Here is a 19,952-nt window from a genome sequence, read left to right as displayed (position 1 = left end):
AAATAAAAATTAAAAAAAAAAAAAAAAACCAAAAGAACAGAATGATAAATCCCAAAAAAAAACACAAAAGGAAGAACCAGAACTTGTGTGACTTGTGCAGCAGCAGAGAGAACAAAACCCACGGCGAGTCTGCCCAGCTTGGCTTGTGGGAAGGGTTAAAAAGCGTTCTGGAGATAAAACAGGACGATTTCAGTCGCTCCAATCAGTCCCAAAAATCCTTCACGGGGAGGAGGGGGCTGGAAGAAGAGAAGTCTTTCCACCATTTCCACTCCTGGAGGGTCGCTGAGAGGGGCTCAGCCCCCAGCCCGATTCCAAGTGTGCAAGTGACATTCCAGCAGAAATCCCACCAAAAACCAACCCAGGAACCTCTGCCAGGACACAGATTCAAGTACCTGTTTGCAGGTGGGGTGGGGGAAGGAAGACTGAATAATTAATTAGCTAATTAACACTGGCAGGACTGTGATGGTGACCTCAGAGCCATTCCCCACTGAGGGAACGACCAAAAATCTTATCCTAAAGGTATAAAAATGCCTTTTTTTAATCTTATTTTCTTTAATCTTTCTTTCAATCTTCAGAGCTGGCCAATTGAAATCACCCCAGGTCCGAGCACGTCGTGAGCTGAGGTCGGTCAATGCCTCTCTCACTTCTCACACTGATTCTTTTTTAGGAGTTACACCTTTTTTTTTTAATTATTATCATTATTTTTTTAGAGATCATCTTTGGTAGATGTTCATTTCCCTCATCTTTCTCGTAAATCAAGTGCAGTTACAAAAAAAGGTTTGTGGCTTTTGTTGTTTTTTTTGTGTGTTTTTTTCCTTTTGTTACTTAAATTAACCAAAAAAATATAAAGTGTCCCAAGTCTGAATTTACCTAAAAATTCAGCGAACTCCTCCTTTTTATCAAGAGTTACATTTCCCATCCTTGAAATGGTGAGCTATTTTCCTTCCAATTCCTACCGAGAGGGAAATAAAAGGGGTGGGATCGATGGGTTTGGGTGGTTTGTTTTTTTTTTCTGTCTTTTCTGGCAAAATAAAAGCCAGTCCCATAAAACAACAACAACAACGACACAGAAAAACAAGGAGTGTTTTGTGGAGCGGGCGCCGCTCGCACTGACCGTCAGCGTTCCTGGGAGAGGAGGAGGAGGAGGAGGAGAGCGGCGGCGCCGGAACGAATGCACTTGGCTCGTTGGGATAAAAGCCCTCGGATCTGGGATCTGGGCACTTCTGTGAGCTGGGGTCCCGCGGCGGCGGCCGGAGGAGGGGGTGAGGATGAGGATGGCCGTGCCTTGGCGGGAGGGGAGGAGGAGGAGGAGGCTGCACTATGTCAGGATGCTGGAGATGAACTCGTTGAAGCGTTTCGAGTACTGCTCGGGGTTCACCGTGGAGATCTCGGCCCCGGCCTGCGGGGAGACGGCGGGTCAGGGGGGCAGGGAAGGGTCAGTGGGGTCAGGGAAGGGTCAGCGAGGGCAGGGGGGTCAGGGAAGGGTCAGCGAGGGCAGGGGGGTCAGGGAAGGGTCAGGGAAGGGTCAGAGGGATCAGGAAAGGGTCAGCGAGGGCAGGGTGGTCAGGGAAGGGTCAGGGGGATCAGGAAAGGGTCAGCGAGGGCAGGGTGGTCAGGGAAGGGTCACGGAAGGGTCAGCGAGGGCAGGGGGGTCAGGGAAGGGTCAGCGAGGGCAGGGGGGTCAGGGAAGGGTCAGGGAAGGGTCAGAGGGATCAGGAAAGGGTCAGCGAGGGCAGGGTGGTCAGGGAAGGGTCAGGGGGATCAGGAAAGGGTCAGCGAGGGCAGGGTGGTCAGGGAAGGGTCACGGAAGGGTCAGCGAGGGCAGGGAGGTCAGGGAAGGGTCAGGGAGGGGTCAGGGGGATCAGGGAAGGGTCAGTGAGGGCAGGGGGGTCAGGGAATGGTCACAGTGGGCAGAGGGGCAGCAAAGGGGCAGTGAGGGGTCAGTGATGGGCCAGGGAGGTCAGGGAGAGGTCAGGGAGGGGTCAGGGAGTTCAGGGAAGGGTCAAAGAGGGCAGGGGGCAGTGAGGGGTCAGTGAGGGGTCAGTGGGGTCAAGGAAGGGTCAGGAAAGGGTCAGCAAGGGCAGGGGGTCAGGGAATGGTCAGGAAGGGGTCAGGGAAGGGTCAGAGAGGGGTCAGGGAATGGTCAGGGAGGGGTCAGTGGGGTCAAGGAAGGGTCAGGAAAGGGTCAGCAAGGGCAGGGGGTCAGGGAATGGTCAGGAAGGGGTCAGGGAAGGGTCAGAGAGGGGTCAGGGAATGGTCAGGGAGGGGTCAGGGAAGGATCAGGGTGGTCAGGGAGCAGTCAGGGGTCAGGAGGGGTCAGTGTGGATAAGGACAGGTCAGGGTGGGTAAGAAGGGGTCAGGGTGGTCAGGGAGAAGTCAGGGCTCAGCAGGGGTCAGGGGCACAGCCCCCCTGCTGGGGAGGACCCATGGCTAAGACAAAGCCCCACAGGTTGGAGAGATGCCCAAGGACAGGGATCTCAGCTGTGCCGGCTCCTCCAGAGCCGAGGCAGGGAGGGCTGGGGTGCATCCCAGCTGTCAGGACACAGCAGTGACCCCAGGCTGTCACCCTGAGCCAGGACACACAGCAGTGACCCCAGGGTGTCACCCTGAGCCAGGACACACAGCAGTGACCCCAGGGTGTCACCCTGAGCCAGGACACACAGCAGTGACCCCAGGGTGCCAGTCCATCCCTCCAGCACCTCCCAAATTGGGATGGAAATACCAATTATCCCAAGCAAGCAGAGGGAAAAGCGAACCCTGAGGAGGCACGGGGGGAAGTGCTGAGCACAGGCACTGGGGAGGTCCCACCCTGGCAGGAAGATCAGTGCCCAGAGCCCCCCGCACTCACCCCGTGTTTCACTGTCTTGGCAGCGTGTGCAGCTTTCTTCTTGGTGTCGTAGGGCGTGAGGATGTCGATGATGGCCATGAAATAAACCTCCTTCCTGGGGGCACCTGCGAGGCACGAGAGGGGCTCAGACCCCTGGGCACCCCCAGCTCCATTCCCACCTCCAGAAACACCCCCAGCTTCATCCTCACCTCCAGAAACACCCCCTGGGCACCCCTAGATTCATCCTCACCTCCAGAAACACCCCCTGGGCACCCCTAGATTCATCCTCACCTCCAGAAACACCCCCTGGGCACCCCCAGCTCCATTTTCCCCTCCAGGAACACCGGCAGGGCCGGTTTGGGGCAATTCACAGGGACAGCCAAGGCAGCTGGAGGCTGCAGAAGGGCAGAGATGTCTGCACCAGCCCACCAGAGGCTTTCTGAATGTGCCACCCCTCTCCAGGCATCACCATCCCTGTTCCAGACAGCGCCAGGGACTGCCCAGCAGAGCAGAGGCGCTGGGCTGGGACAGCCTCTGCCACCCTGGGACAGCCTCTGACACCTTGGGACAGCCTCTGCCACCCTGGGACAGCTTCTGCCACCCTGGGACAGCCTCTGCCACCCTGGGACACCTTCCCTGACACCTTGGGACACCTTCCCTGACACTCTGGGACACCTTCCCTGCCACCTTGGGACACCTTCCCTGCCACTCTGGGACACCTTCCCTGCCACCCTGCTGAGCTTGGGACAGCCCTGCCCTCCATCCTTCCTCCACAGCTCCCTCACAGCTCCCCACAATTCCCTCACACCTGTCCTGCCCTTCATCCTTCCTGCACACCTTCCCTGCCCTCCACAGCTCCCCACAGCTCCCTCAAAGCTCCCCTGCCCTCTATCCTTCTCCCACAGCTCCCCACACCTTCCCTGCCCTCCATCCTCCCTCCCCTGCCCCCCACAGCCGCCCCCACTCACTCTCGTGGCTCTTCATGGCGTACACATCCACGGAGGGGTCGAACTCCCCGGGCCCGAAGAAGCGGGGGTAGTTGAGGAGGTTGCCGGGGCTGTCGGGGGGGGTCCCGTAGGAGGAGATGGGGTTCCCCCCCAGCCCGTCGTTCTCGCACTCCTCGTCCTCTGCCCGCTCCTCCACCTCCATCTCCTCCTGCTCGGCCCGGTCCACGTCGTGGATGCCCACCAGCAGGCTGTAATCCATGATCTTCAGCTGGGCTAAAAACTGGGAGAAAGGCGGGAGGGAAGGAGGAGGTTGGGAATGCTCAGCCCTGCCCCGCGGTGCCTCCCCGGGCACGGCTGGAGGCAGCGAGAGACGAAGCCCCGGCGGCTCCAGGGGAGCTGTGTCGCCCTGAAAAGTCAGCTTCTGAGCTTGCTGCCATGGTTTCCTAAAGACTTTCCCAGGACAGGAACTGTAAACATAGAGATGTGTACATTCTTTCTGTTCCACGTCTTGTGATGGGCATCTCTCATGGCCAGTGCCGTGAGAAAGTGTTATCCTGACCATCCCATCCCTGGCCGTGGGCAGAAACCTGTAAATCCTGAGAGGAAAATAAACTTTCTCTTCCTTTCACCACACCTCGAGCTGTGTCCGTGTGATCTATTCATCTTCAGCAGCAACAGAGCTGCAGATGCAGCAACAGGGGCCCCCAGCAGATGCAGGAAGGAGCTGTGCAGCCCCTGCTGCAGCCCTGGAGCTGAGGATGAGGTGATGGGACACACAGCAGGGCTGGAAACTCAGGAAACCAGGAAACTCACCTCCACGTCCCGCTTCAGCTTCTCCAGGAAGTTCTTTTTGCTGTCTTCTCCAACGTGCAGCTTCTGACCCTCATTCAAGAAGTCGTTGTCCTTGAAGGTTGGGAGATCCTTGGCCTGTAAGGAAAAGCCTGAGGTTAAACTGGCCAGGCTGCTGCCAGGGGAGGGGCTGGAGCTGCCTTGGCTCAGCCTGGGCTTTTTGGGCTGCCCAAAATCCACCGAGGATGGAAAGGGCATTGGGCAGAGCACAGGGAAAAGGGAGCTCAGCTGGATCCTGTCTGCTTCCACCAGCAGAAAGGAAAGCCCAGGGATGGCTCCATACCTTCTCCTTGTCACTTGCTTCCCTGGATACTGTTGAGCCCTGATAAAGAAAAAAAAAAAAATTAAAGAAAATATAATTTCTGCATTATGGGTCATATTCCAAATGAATTCATTGAATTCATTGACACCATTTAATTTGTTCATGCAGGAACACAATGAAAGCAAAATAAAGAAAATATTTCTGCACTATGGATCCTATTCCAAATGAATTCATTGACACCATTTAATCTCTCCATGCAGTGAAACAATGAAAGTCAAACAAATAAAGAAAATATCATTTCTGCACTATGGGACAGAGGAAGCTCCCAGCAGATTCTCTCAATGAAATCACTTCCATGAAGAAATTATTCCATTCCATTCTTTCCCCAAATGTCCTCAATGTGGAATATTTAACATGAAATGTAATCAATGTGAATATTTCAAATTAATTCATTGACACCATTTGATTTGTTCATGCAGGAACACAATGAAAGCAAAATAAATAAAGAAATTATCATTATAGCACTATGGGTCATATTGAAAATTAATTCACTGATACCACATCATTTCTCCATGCAGGGAAAACAATGAAAGTAAAATAAATAAAGAAAATATTTCTGCACTATGGGTCATATTCTAAATGAATTCATTGACACCATTTGATTTGTTCATGCAGGACAACAATGAAAGTAAAATAAATAAAATATCATTATAGCACTATGGGTCATATTCTAAATGAATTCATTGACACCATTTGATTTGTTCATGCAGGACAACAGTGAAAGTAAAATAAATAAAATATCATTATAGCACTATGGGTCATATTCTAAATTAATTCATTGACACCATTTGATTTGTTCATGGGGGACAACAATGAAAGTAAAATAAATAAAATATCATTATAGCACTATGGGTCATATTCTAAATTAATTCACTGATACCAGATCATTTCTCCATGCAGGAAAACAATGAAAGCATTTTTAAATTCAATTCTCAACCCCCTTCTGGCTCCTGGGATGGAGGAATGGACCAACACTGATCCTCCACCCACAACCTCCCCAAACCCCATCCCCTGAGCAAACCCCAAACGTCAGAACCCTGCCGAGGGTGGGGGGGTTCCAGACCCAACCCCGAGCTCTGGAGGAGACCCCAGCCCTCCCAAAAGCTCACCTTCAGGTCATACTTCCTGTGCACGGTCAGCCTGTGGCTGAAGACGTTCCTGGTGACCACCATGTAGGTCTCCACGCCGTCCACGGTCAGCCGGTACATGCCCAGGAACTGCGGCAGCAGCGTGTTGCCGTGGCACTCCACAATGAACTGCAGGGAAAGGTGTGTCACACACGGCTCTGGCACCGCTCAAACGCAGCCAGAGCCTGAGGAAAAGGCACCTGGAGCCCCTGGGGAAGGGAAGGAGGCTTGGAACAGCTCCTGGAGCCTCCAGGGAAGGAGTGGGAGTGGGGAGAATCCCGTTCCCTGAGACAGGGAGTGCTGTCCTGCCCGTGGCAGGGGGTCAGATGGCAGATCTCCAAGGTTCATCCCAACCCAATCCTGGGGTTCTGTGACTGTGTGGAGCTGGGAGATCTCAAAAGTTCCTCACAATCCAGCCCTGGGATTCTGTGACTGTGTGTGGAGCTGGGAGATCTCCAAGGTTCATCCCAACCCAATCCTGGGATTCTGTGACTCTGTGTGGAACTGGGAGATCTCAAAAGTTCCTCACAATCCAGCCCTGGGATTCTGTGACTGTGTGTGGAGCTGGGAGATCTCCAAGGTTCCTGCAGCCCAATCCCGGGATTCTGTGACCCCATGTGCACTGGCACTGCCCAATTTCACTTCTCCAGGGTGTCTGGGTGCAGCTGGAGCTCAGGGCCTGTTAAACATGCCCTGCCCACCAGCCCTGCAGAGCAGGTGGGCTGGAAGCAGGACATGGACCAGGACATTTCCAGCTGTCCTGCTGCTCCCAGCTCCAGCCCCTCTGCAAAGCCTGAGGCAATGGATGAGGAGGCTGTTCACAGCTCTGGGCCACCAGGGACCCATCAGTTATTGATACAAGGGCCAGCATCAGCTGGGAAGGGGCTCAGCCCCACAAACACCTGACAGGTTATCCCTCACATTTTTTATCCCTCAGATTTTTTACCCCTTAGAATTTTACCCCTCAGATTTTTATCCCTCAGATTTTTACTCCTCAGATTTTTGTCCCTCAGTTTTTTGTCCCTAATTTTCACCCCTCACATTTTTACCCCTCAGAATTTTACCCCTCAGATTTTTGTCCCTCAATTTTTTGTCCCTGATTTTCACCCCTCAGATTTTACCCCTCAGAATTTTGTCTCTCAGATTTTTACCACTCAGATTTTTGTCCCTGATTTTTACCCCTCAGATTTTTATCCCTGATTTTTATCCCTCAGAATTTTACCCCTCAGATTCTTGTCCCTCAGATTTTTGTCCCTGATTTTCACCCCTCACATTTTTACCCCTCAGATTTTACCCCTCAGATTTTTACCCCTCAGATTTTACCCCTCAGAATTTTGTCTCTCAGATTTTTACCCCTCAGATTTTTGTCCCTGATTTTTACCCCTCAGATTTTTATCCCTGATTTTTATCCCTCAGAATTTTACCCCTCAGATTTTTGTCCCTCAGATTTTTGTCCCTGATTTTCACCCCTCACATTTTTACCCCTCAGATTTTTACCCCTCAGATTTTTGTCTCTCAGATTTTTACCCCTCAGATTTTTATCCCAGATTTTTGTCTCTCAGAATTTTACCCCTCAGATTTTTGTCCCTCAATTTTTTGTCCCTGATTTTCACCCCTCACATTTTTACCCCTCAGATTTTACCCCTCAGATTTTTACCCCTCAGAATTTTACCCCTCAGAATTTTGTCTCTCAGATTTTTACCCCTCAGAATTTTACCCTTCAGAATTTTACCCCTCAGATTTTTGTCCCTGATTTTCACCCCTCACATTTTCACCCCTCACATTTTCACCCCTCAGACCCACAGGACCCGGTTTCATTTCCCGGACCCGCCGTGCGAGCTGTGCCAGCCGCAGACCCCCGGGCGGTGGCCGGGCGGGCGCGGGGGGCTCCAGACTCACCGTACCTGGTGGTATTTCTTGAGGATGTTGTGCATCTCCGCCACGTCCTCGCTGGACACCGCCTTGATGACGAACCTCCTGTCGTAGGTGGTGAGGAAGCGCGCGCCGCAGCGGCCCTGGCTGTCGCTGTTCACCGGGGCGCTGCGCGTCACCGAGTTCTGCACGACACACACGGCGAGGGGAGGCTGCCGGGAGCTGCCTCTGCCCTCGGCTGTGGGGCTGGCCCCATAGAGACCCCCTGGGAAGGAGGGCCAGCCCCATAGAGACCCCCATAGAGACCCCCTGAGCAGCCCTGGGAAGCAGGACCAGCCCCACAGAACCCCCTGGGAAGCAGGGCCAGCCCCACAGAACCCCCTGGGAAGCAGGACCAGCCCCACAGAACCCCCTGAGCAGCTCTGGGATGCAGGATCAGCCCCACAGAATCCCCTGGGAAGCAGGATCAGCCCCACTGCACCAGTTCAGGGCACCCACTCTGCCTGGGAACCCCCTAAGTAGCCCTGGGAAGCAGGGCCAGCCCCACAGAACCACCTGAGCAGCTCCAGGAAGCAGGATCAGCCCCACAGAACCCCCTGGAAAGCAGGACCAGCCCCATAGAGACCTCCTGGGCAGCCCTGGGCAGCAGGGCCAGCCCCACAGAACCCACTGGGAAGCAGGGCCAGCCCCACAGAATTCCCTGGGCAGCTCCAGGAAGCAGGACCAGCCCCATAGAGACCTCCTGGGCAGCCCTGGGCAGCAGGGCCAGCCCCACAGAACCCACTGGGAAGCAGGGCCAGCCCCACAGAATTCCCTGGGCAGCTCCAGGAAGCAGGACCAGCCCCATAGAGACCTCCTGGGCAGCCCTGGGAAGCAGGGCCAGCCCCACAGCACCAGCTGGGAACTCTGGGGTTGGTGCTGCTGAGGGTAAAACCCAATTATTTAAAAGTCTGGACATGTTTTTAGGGCTTCCACATGATTTGCTGGCACGTTTTTTTTACCAAAGGGTTTTTAAGAGATGTAGGATACACAGGCCAGGAGCTCTCAGCATTTCCTCTCAGGGATTTAGGAACAGTCAGGATATTTCTAAGGCTTAAGGCAAACCAGACCAAAACAACTGGAATGGCCTGTTGGCTTTCCCATCAAAAAGCAGCTTAGTCTGGCCAAAGTCTCGGTGTTTGGGGACTCTTCACAGGCCATCCTGCACCAGAAGCTGTTCTTACCCCTGGACCTACAAGATGAGTGTAAACAGCTCGGTTGTTCTTCTGACAACCAGCAGCATCTGCCTGTAGATCCCTGTCTCCATCCCTTAGCAACCAGCAGGGCTGGAAAATCCCAGGGAAACTGCAGGGATCAATTCCCTGAGCCACAACACCGGCTCTTTGTTCTGCTGCCTCTCCCCAGGTAGCGGGGCCGGCTGTGAGCTTCTCCCTCAGCCCCAGCTGTCACCTGTCCCCCGTCTGTCCCCACAACCCCTCACCAGCATCTCCTCATCACAGATGGGGAGGGCTCTGAGATCACCCACACTCATCCTCAGCAAGTTTTCCATCGTTTCTGGGTTGCATGTTGTGTTTCAGGCTGGATTATGTTTATTATATTTATTTTTTTTCATTTATATGTATTTTTTTTATTAGTGGCACTGCTGTGTCCCCTTCCCTCGGCTCTGGCAGCAGAGGGAGCCTGCAGCAGATCCTGCTCCGAGAGATTGACCACGTCATGCTGCAAGTGAGCCCGGAGGTTTCCTTTCAGAACAAAGCATTTAAAGCTTTTAAAACTTTAATGAAGCGGGGGGAAAAAACTCTGCTGCTGCCAACGGCTCCAGAGAGCGCCGGGAAAATAAAGGCAAACAGAAAAATCCCCTTTGCTGCTGGCTGACATTTGCCAAGGGGTCTGTGCCAGGCAGTTTAATCAGCCCTCACCTCAAAACCGCAGAGCTTTTCTTGTGGAGCTGGGAAGCAGAAATTGTGACCACACCGAGCATCACCAGCTTCCCTCGGCTCCCCTGCGCTGCTCTGCCACAGCTGGCTGTGAAATTCAGCCTCTGCTCCCACCCCAGCCAGCCCCTGACACACCTGTGGAAGCCCTGGGCCTGTGGAAGCCCTGAGCCTGTGGAAGCTGCAGGAAGCCCTGGGCCAGTGAAAGCCATGGGAAGCCCTGGGCCTGTGGAAGCCATGGGCCAGTGAAAGCCCTGAGCCTGTGGAAGCTGCAGGAAGCCCAGGGCCTGTGGAAGCCGTGGGAAGCCCTGGGCCAGTGGAAGCCCTAGGAAGCCCTGGGCCTATGGAAGCCATGGGCCAGTGGAAGCCATGGGCCAGTGGAAGCCATGGGCCAGTGGAAGCCCTGAGCCTGTGGAAGCCCTGGGCCCGTGGAAGCCGTGGGCCTGTGGAAGCCCTGGGCCAGTGGAAGCCATGGGAAGCTGCTAGCCTGTGGAAGCCACTGGCCTGTGGGAAGCCATGGGAAGCCCTGGGCCAGTGGAAGCCCTGGGCCTGTGGAAGCCTCAGGAAGCTCTGGGCCAGTGGCAGTCCTGGGCCAGTGGACACGGCCGGTGGCGCTGGCCGTGCCCCGCTGGCCCTGCACCGCTGGCCCTGCCCCGCTGGCCCTGTCCCACTGTCCCTGCCCCGTGCCCCTGCCCCGTGTCCCTGCCCCGTGCCCCTGCCCCGTGCCCCTGCCCCGTGTCCCTGCCCCGTGCCCCTGCCCCGCTGTCCCTGTCCCGTGCCCCTGCCCCGTGCCACTGCCCCGTGTTCCTGCCCCGTGCCCCTGCCCCTGCCCCGTGCCCCTGCCCCGGCTCAGGACGGAAGGGCCGGCCGGTACCTGGTAGTCCTGGTCGTCGATCCCGAAGCGCTCCCGCAGGTTCCGGAACACCAGCGGACAGTACTCCTTGAACTTGAAACGGCTCGGCAGGTTCTCCCTAGGGCAGGGGACACGTGTGCGGACATCAGCACTGATCGGTATTGATCGGTATTGATCGGTATTGATCAGCAGTGATTGGTATTGATCGGTATTGATCAGCATTGATCACTATTGATTGGCATTGATCGGTACTGATCAGTATTGATCAGTGACCAGCAGTGATCGGATTTGATCAGCATTGATCAGCATTGATCAGCAGTGATCACCATTGATCACCATTGATCAGCATTGACCAGCAGTGACCAGCATTGATCAGTATTGGTCAGCAGTGATCACCATTGATCAGTATTGACTAGCACTGATCAGTATTGATCAGCAGTGCAATCCAGGTCCCCGCTGGCTCCCTGCCACCCCTCGTTAGGGCAGCTCTCTCCTTTGGCTGCCCACGGGATCCATCTCTTGCAGGAAATTCCACAGGCTCTGCGCCCGCAGGGCCGGGATGGTGAGTGAGGAGAAGAATCCCACACCTGAGGGGACCACGGCTGCCTGTGCCCCTCCTCGGTGGCTCTGTCACAGTGTCACAGCTGTCCCTGCAGACGCTGTCACTGTCACACACTGTCCCTGCACACGCTGTCACACAGCTGTCCCTGCACACACTGTCACACAGCTGTCCCCACACGCTGTCACTGTCACACAGCTGTCACTGTCACACAGCTGTCCCTGCACACAGCTGTCCTCACACACTGTCACACAGCTGTCCCCACACACACTGTCACACAGCTGTCACTGTCATACATTGTCCCTGCACACTGCTGTCCCCACACGCTGCCACTGCTGTCCCCACACGCTGTCACCGCTGTCCCCACACACTGTCACACAGGGCAGGAGCTCGTGCCCAGCCACGCCGGATCCTCCAGGGAACACAGCTGGGAACAGCCCAGAAGCCTCCCCCAGGCCAGTCTGCCCCACAGCCCAGAGCTCTGACCACGGAGAAGTTGGGAAGCTCCCACTTACTTGTTGAATAGATGATTGTCCACCTTAATCTTACTGTAGGCTTTAAAGTCATCGGGCATTAACATGACGGGGACGGGAACATTGCTGAGCTCATTGATCTGCAGGAGAAAGGAAAGGGAGACTCAAACCCAGCTCCCACTGCCCTGGGGAGCTGCAGGAATGCCCAGCACCCCAGGGGATGGGTTGGGGACACCGTGACACGACACAGGAGCAGCTGGGGAACGCTGAGGTGGCAGGTCACAGCAGCACCTCGTTCCTCCGCGTGGTGAATCCTCCTGAGACACTGACCAGCTGAGAAGCCACACGAACCCAGGGGCCAAGAACCAGCAGATTTTATGTTTTAACTCAACCACCTCGCTGAGAAAATGCTCCGATTTCTTAAAGATTCCTGCTCCAAAGCAGGATGACCAAAGCCTTTGGTGCAGCCCAGCCCAGCTCCCCACGGATGCCGTTTCCATGCTGGCTGTCTCCTGCTGCTCCCATCCCACCTTCCCTGGAGGGATGAGTCACTCACTAGATTGTTTTTGCTCCTTAGTCATGTGTGGCAGCCACAGGAGCCCGGGGAAGCAGGAGAATGAATGTTCAGCTACTATTGTACAGACGGGCTCGCGCTGCAGCACCCAGCGGTGGCAGCGTGAAAAATAATAATAATATCATAATAATCATGAAAAAGAACCGCCTCTGGACTGTGTCTGGCTGCCCTGATCCAGTCACTGCAGTCACTGACAGGGCTGTGCCAGAATCAAGAGCAGGTCAGGAGGTTTCTGAGCTGCTTTTTCCGAGGACAGCCCCGGTGCCACCCCCTCCCAGGGACTCCTCGCAGCCCCATCTCACTGAACTCTGTTACCAGCCTGGATTTAGGCAGCAATTCCATTCCAGCTGTTCCCATGGCTGCTGTGCCAAGCAGGTGGTGCTGGAGAGGGAGGCAGACAGCGCTGGCAGCAGCGGGGTTTGGCTCCCAGACAGCTCTGGGGGCTGTTCCCAGCACCAAAACCAGGCAGGCCAACTGGGAATGCTGCTGGAAAAACTTCCCTGCTGGCTGGGAGCAGGGGCCAGGCTCAGGAAAGGGACCCAGCCCTGGGATTCCCCATTCCCTGTGAGCAGCAGGACACACAGCACTGCCCAAAGCGCTGTCACATCCCCACTGGGCTCCGTGCCGCCAGCCAATTCCGTGGTGTTCATCCCACCCCTTCCCCATCGTTACCACGACAAACCAGATTTAACACACGGCAGACTGGGAAGAAAGACACATCCCGGTGCCAGGAGGGAAGGTGGCTATTTTCAGATCCAGCCATCCCACACAACAGATCAGCGGGAAGCGAAGCTCCTGGAGGGAGCGGAGATGGAGCTCTGCAAAGCCCTGCCCTGCACTCCCCTCCCATCCAGCTGATGCCTTAAGTTTGAGCTTTTTATTTTTCAGTGTTTTATTTCAGTATTTTTATTTTTCACTGATCCCTGTGCTGGGTTAGTGTATGACTCTGAGCTCCACACAGAGTGCTGGGCTCATCACAGACAAAACAATCCTTCCAGGCCTGAGAACCAAGATCATCATCGCAACCTCAGGCCTGGAAAGTGTAAACCAAAAGTGAATCCAACTGGGGGATTGTGACTTCATCACCTGAAGCTGTTAATTGGACAATTAACCCCCTGATATGCAAATAGACCAAGCTTATATCTGCCCAAAAATCTCGTGGCTGTGTCCATCTCGTGGCTGTGTCCATCCTGGGTGGAGCGAGGCTCCTGCACTGCCCAAGGTGAATCTACCACAGGCCTTTAATAAATACCCACTTTGACTCTGTCCAGCCTCTGCTCCAGGTATCCAGCCCAAGGCATTCCACAAACCCTCTGGGATGTAGGGAAAAATAAGGATGGATAAATAAATCATGGCACACATCTCCCAGCGGCAGCAATCCCCGAGCAGGGAGGGGCCGGTGCCCCCCGGTTTCAGCTCAATCCTGCATCCAGCCAACCCTTGAGCCAGAGGGGAGGGAAAAGGGAAAACTCCAGGTGAGGAAGGGATCTCCCAGATCAGAGTCCCACGCAGAGATTTCCCTTCGGGGCGAGGAGAAAAACAACTCATTCTGCACCGAGACAGAGGCGCTGCCTCCAGCCACTAATTATTGCTGTCTGCCAGGAGGGGAAGCCTGACAGCTCCTGCCACACGCCTGCTCCCATCCCAGCCTGCTCCCAGCCCTTTTCCCGGCGTGGGGAAGGCACAAACAAGCCATTATCAGCTCCATGCCGAGCGGAGGAAGGGTGCTGACGGCTGAGAGGGAACAGCGATTCGGAGGCTGCCTCCTCGCTGGCAGCAATTCAGACACAAATGTGCCCTCGTTTCTGCCACGGCACGAAGCTCAAAGCCAGCGTGGGACCTGTTGCGAGGCTCCTGAGCAGCAGAAATGCTGCACCAGGGTTGCTCCGGCTGATTTCGGAGGTGCCACCGCTCCTCGAGAGATGAGGCAGCCCCAAAAATCCCACCTGTGCAAGCCTTTCCCTGCTTCCAGCAGAGCTTGATGGAGGATTTGGGGTTCTGGCTCTGGAGGAGAGGGAAAAGGGATGGGGATGTGCTGGGCTCCCAGATGAGGATGAAGGGTTGGATTTGGGGTTCTGGCTCTGGAGGAGAGGGAAAAGGGATGGGGATGTGCTGGGCTCCCAGATGAGGATGAAGGGCTGGATTTGGGGTTCTGGCACTGGAGGAGAGAGGGAAAAGAGAGGAGGATGTGCTGGGCTCCCAGACGAGGATGAAGGGTTGGATTTGGGGTTCTGGCTCTGGAGGACACACAGAGAAGGAAGGGAGCCATGCTGGGCTCCCAGATGAGGATGAAGGGTTGGACCGGTCATTTCCAAACCCAGCAGTGCCCACCTGCCCTCCCCCAGGGCAGCTCTGGGGCAGTGCTCACTGGGTCCCTGCTCCTGGCACCAGTCTGGAACAAAACACTGATTTGTTTAGTTTTGTTGCTACATTGTTTTTTTTAATTTTTTTTTTGTTGTTTAAGCCCCGTGTGCTGCCACAGCAACAGCCACGCCTGACGCTTTCCCACGGGAGAGGGAGCGCCGCAGTCCCTCCTGCCCAGAGCTCCCATTTCCCAGCACAGACCCCCGGGAGGGACCATCCCAAAGAGATTTTTTTGGCATTTTGCAGGGATGGGGCCGGTCCTGCCGCTCACCAAGGGCTGGGACACGCCCCGGGGCTCTCAGGATTTCGGACAAACCTGCTGCCACAAAAACCCTTCCCGTTTTTTTCCGGCTTTGCCACATCCTGGGAATAAAGGAGCGATTCCCAGGCAGTGTCCAGAGCCAGAGGGATCAGAGCTGCCCAATCCCAGATGAACAGAGGGAAAAGCAGCTGGATCCCAACAAAGATCAGAGCAGGAGGTGAGGGAGGGAAAAACCTCTGCCCAGATCCTTCATCATCCTCAGCACAACCCAGCTCTGCAGGGCTGCAGAAAACACCTCCTCCCTTCCCTCTGCCAAGCTTTTCCTTCCTGGTCATTGGAATTCTTCAGCAGGGCTGTGGTTTGATGATTTCTCTTCTCCACCAAAGCCAACTCCTTTCCCAATAAAAGCCACATCAATATTCCGTGTCATTCAGGGACAGCTGCTGGCATGAACAGGCCAGGAATAATTTTGTTTCAAAACCTGCCTCAAAGTGGCAATTAGCATTAGTAAATTGATGGGGAAATGCCATTTGTTTACTAACAAGATGCAGCTGATGGAGTGCATGAGCCCCACTCTCTCCGGGATTCTTTGCCACGGGAATTTATTCGGGAAAAATAAAGATACTTTGTTCCTCTCAAAGCTTTCCAATCAGGCATCTCCGGGAATCTTCAACTTCATTATGCTCTGGGGAAGGAGGTGAAAGGCACGTGGGAAAATCACTTCAGCGTGCAGACAAACCCACAGCTGCAAAACTTTGCAGCAACTGGGCGATGGTTTGAGGAAAAAAACCTGGTTTTCCATGAATTAGAGCATGATTAATCAGTATCCACGCTAAGAACTGAGGGAAGAGTGAATCTTGTAGGCAGTAATTCCTCTGGGTACACCAGGATGGGGGGAAAAAACATCCCCTGGTGACAGCAAATCCATTTATCCCTAAAAAAGAAGTATTTGGGAAGCTGCTGGAAAGGATTCCTGGCAGTGCCACCCTCCTGTCCCCAGTCCTGTCAGCCCCAGGGGCACTGGGAAGCATCCCAGTCCTCCCAGAGCTGATGTTCCAGCCCAAAAAAAGGTGAGGAATGGGAATATTCAACAAGCAGCCCGTGGCCAGCGGAAATGAGCAGGGAAACGAGCATAGGAACCAGCCAGGAAAATCTCATTTTTCCTTCCAAAAAGGAAAAAGGCTCCTGGATTGTGCATTTGAAGAGGAAAAGGCTCCTGGATCGTGGATTTGAACGGGAAAAGGCTCCTGGATTATGGATTTGAAGGGAAAAGAGCTCCTGGAATGTGGATTTGAAGGGGAAAAGGATCCTGGATGGTGGATTTGAATGGGAAAAGGCTCCTGGAATGTGGATTTGAACAGGAAAAGGCTCCTGGAATGTGGATTTGAAGAGGAAAAGGTTTCTGGATCGTGGATTTGAACGGGAAAAGGCTCCTGGAATGTGGATTTGAATGGGAAAAGGCTCCTGGAATGTGGATTTGAGGAGGAAAAGGCTCCTGGAATGTGGATTTGAAGGGGAAAAGGTTCCTGGAATGTGGATTTGAAGAGGAAAAGGCTCCTGGAATGTGGATTTGAAGGGAAAAGAGCTCCTGGAATGTGGATTTGAAGGGGAAAAGGCTCCTGGAATGTGGATTTGAAGGGGAAAAGGCTCCTGGATCATGGATTTGCACAGGAGCTCCAGGCTGGGCAGGTTGGGAGCCAGGCCCTCGCTCATTCCAGGGGCTGGCACGGCCGTGGCCATATGCTGCTCTCTCCAGAGGTCAATTAGACCTTCCCTGGGCTGGGAAGGGCGAGATCCAGGCTGTTCCCAGCGTGCCAGGAGCAATTTCTGGGATGTGAGCGTTTGATATGTGGCAGATGCTGCTCTGGCAGGCAGGGCTGCGGAGCGGGGAGCGCCGTGCTGCCATTCCCAGCGCCGCCGTTTCCCTGGAATACTAACGAGCTGTGCTCCGTGCTGGCACCGCTCCTGAGGGCCTGGGAGATGGCTGCTGCTCCAGCCAGGAATCTGAGCCTCTGGAGAAGCCTCAGGCAAGATCCACGCAGCCAAAAGATCGCCCCATTCCCATAAAAACGGGATGTTTGTGCCTTCCCCCTGCTTTCCAGAGCTGCTGGAATCTTTTCCAGCTGAGGAAGCGGCAATTTGGGATCTGTAAATCTGGGATCAAACCCTGGGATCCCAGAGCCTGCCATCAGCAGCACCTTACAACCGTTTCCATGGTTCCCAGAGCATCACACAACACTGTGCTCATCTCTCTCTCTCTGCCTGGCAGGCGGCTGCTCCCTTCCAGAACCATCCCAACTTTCCCATCCCGTGCACGTGGATCCATGCAGGGCATGGAAAACACACCTGGAGCAGCAGAGCCGGAGCACCACAACCCCCAGGAGCTCCTCTCCCAGTGCCATGACAACGGCAGAAGCTTCCCCAGGAGCCGTCCCCACCTCTGCTGGATTCAGGGTCTGACAGAGAACTCGCAAATGGAGGCTGAGCCTCGGTGGCTCCACTTTCACACGAGCTCTCCCCTCCCCTCCATGGCGTTTCTGGTCCAAAATTCAAATTGTTTGAGTCATACCACCCCCGTTTGGCCCCGCTCACACCGGCCCCACCCCGAACCCGATCCCAAGCCTGGCTGGGACCACCAGGACCCGCTGTTTAAACGTTCCAAAGTGGTGTTCCAGCAAGCAGCTCCTGCTCTTGGGGTGCTCCTGATGCTCCCCAGAGCCTGCCTGCGCTCAGCAGGCTCTTTAAGGCTGTTCCAGACTGGGAGCCATGGGGATTTCTGCAGCACGTTGCACAAAATGGTTGTTTGTTTGATTTGTCTGTGAAAAAGTTCATCCCAGATCCAAACAATTCTGACAGGATCTTCCTGGCACAGCCCTGGGCTTGTGCTGAGTTTTCCCCTCCTCCCACTGCAAGGATCCCAGGGTAGAACTCCACGGACAACAGCAGAGCCTCCTCACCCACCCCTCCTTGTCCAACGCAGCCAAACATTAAACAACCCCCCCACCAAAAAGATTTCCAACAAAGCTCAAAGGTATTCCCAAAATGACTTCCAAAGCCATCTGCTGGAGGCACGTAATTCCAATTCCCACCCAAGCAGGGCACCGGGATCACCTCCCAGCCAAAGCCCTGGAGGAGCAGCTGCTCCTGGAGCCACCAAAGCCTCACCCAATGTGGCAGAGAGGTGGAGGGATTTACTGGGAAATCCTAAACGCCTTTCCAAAGGTCAGGAGGTCACAGCTGAACTTTTCTCACCCCCTTTCCCAGCCTCTCAGCTCCTTCCTGGCAGCAATTTCTTCCTAATACACATCCGATATAATCTCATTACCAGCTTAGTGTCAGCTCGCCTTCCTCCCTTTGCCCAAATATCTCACAGCCAAGTGCTCCCAAAGTTCCTCTATCCTGATCCAGGGCCTCAAATTCCTGCCAGGCTCCTACTGCCCAGACAGCTACAACGAAGAAAAACACCAAAAAAACCCAAAAAACCCCAAAATAAGGCGAATTGCCAGCAAGCAACAACCATCCCTATGAGGCCTCGAATGAAACTCGGAAAAATCCCACAATTTCCATTTCTTCAGGGCTGCTAATGGCAGCACTGATCAAAGGCTGATTAAACTCATTATCCTGTTTCCTGGGCAAGGCTGGCAGCACTTGGAACATCCTTTGCCTCCAAGCCAGCACGGTGCTGAACCACATTTGGAAGCTTTCACTCCAGCCAGGCAGGCCAGGAATGTAAGGAGGATTTTTTAAAAAAAAAATAAAAAAATTCTTGGTGTGTTTTTGTTTTGGAAAAAAACAAATGAGCCCGAATCCCTTTCACTCTCTAGGAAACATCCACTAATCCACTGGAGAAATAGGTGTGTCTGAGCACTAAAAGTGGATTAATTGAGGAAGGGATGAGGCTTCTGGGTTCTTTGGCCACCAAGAACAGCACCCAGCACCCACATCTGAGGATCAATCCTTGTTGCCTGCCATCATAAACCGAGGAGAAATTTCCAGAGCAAACACAGGGATGGCCTCAGGAATTAGCAAAGGAGGAGGATCAGAGCTGAACCATCACAGACATTCCCAAGGGACCCTCTCACAACCTGCTCCCAGAGGAACTGAGGCCAGGAGGACACGCACGGCCCGAGTCCTGCAATCCAAGGGGCCAAACCCGGGGCCAAAGCCTTCATTTTTGGGAGATGGGAGACACATTGTGCAAGTGAGGCACAGCACTGTCCCCTCCGGGCTGTGACACGGGGAATCCCTCCCTGGGACGAGCCAGAGGGACAGGGCTGGGGGTACCAAATCCGTGTCCTCAGGGCCCCCTCAGAGCCAGAGCGGGGATTGTGCCACGGCGACATCACCCCAAAAAGCATCAGTATCCCCTCCCGATGCCGGGCAAAGGTGCCAGGGGTGTGGGGACATGGGGACAGCCCGACCTGCGGCTGCCTGAGGCGGTGGAGCCAGCAGAGAGGGATCACCCGAAGCAGGGATGGGATGGGCAGCGAGGGAAGGCTGGGATTGAGCGGGGATGAGGGAGGGAGGGGAAAGGCCCAGCCTGAGGGGGAGCCGAGGGAGCGATCTGAGGGGGTCGGGCACTGCTGAGGGGCAGGGCCGGGGCTGAGGGGGATGAGGGGGATGAGGGGGACGAGGCCCCGCTCCCGGGGGTAATGAGGGGCCGCTCCCGGCTCTGAGGGGCGGGGGTTTGGGGTGGGGTGGGGGCCCGCGCCGCCCGCTCTCACCGTGTGGTTCGCCCCCCACATAAGGACGCTGAGCAGCGGCTCCGAGGCCCGGAACAGCTTCACCTTCTGGCACACGAAGTGTTTCTTCTTGGTCTTGGTCTTGCTGGCGCTGAGGGCCGAGCCCACCGCGGCCACGGCTCCCGCCGCCGTCCCCGCGGCCCCCGCGCAGTTCGCGGCCATGGCGGACCCGACCGACCCCCTCCCCGCGCCCCCCTACCAGCGCCTCCGCATGGTTCCGCCCGGCCCGGCTCGCCCCCCCCCCTCC

The 19,952-nt window shown here is 55.1% G+C and overlaps 1 protein-coding gene across 1 annotated transcript; it reads right to left on the bottom strand.

Moving 5' to 3' along the window:
• Positions 1–15: 15 nt before the first annotated feature.
• On the bottom strand, positions 16–19,908 carry PIP4K2B (phosphatidylinositol-5-phosphate 4-kinase type 2 beta). The gene is made up of 10 exons (XM_086864737.1): positions 19,688–19,908; positions 11,806–11,903; positions 10,753–10,849; positions 7,977–8,129; positions 6,055–6,201; positions 4,907–4,945; positions 4,588–4,701; positions 3,796–4,054; positions 2,849–2,952; positions 16–1,399 (listed from the first exon to the last, which is right to left on the bottom strand). The coding sequence occupies exons 1-10, from the start codon at positions 19,865–19,867 to the stop codon at positions 1,319–1,321; spliced, it is 1,272 nt and encodes a 423-aa protein (XP_086720863.1). The 5' UTR covers positions 19,868–19,908; the 3' UTR covers positions 16–1,318.
• Positions 19,909–19,952: the final 44 nt, after the last annotated feature.

Source organism: Cyanistes caeruleus, chromosome 27 (assembly GCF_971803275.1).
Source record: "Cyanistes caeruleus chromosome 27, bCyaCae1.hap1.1, whole genome shotgun sequence".
Classification (NCBI taxonomy): Eukaryota; Metazoa; Chordata; class Aves; order Passeriformes; family Paridae; genus Cyanistes; species Cyanistes caeruleus.
Note: the sequence above shows the minus strand (reverse complement) of the source record. Positions and strands in the feature narration are given on the sequence as shown.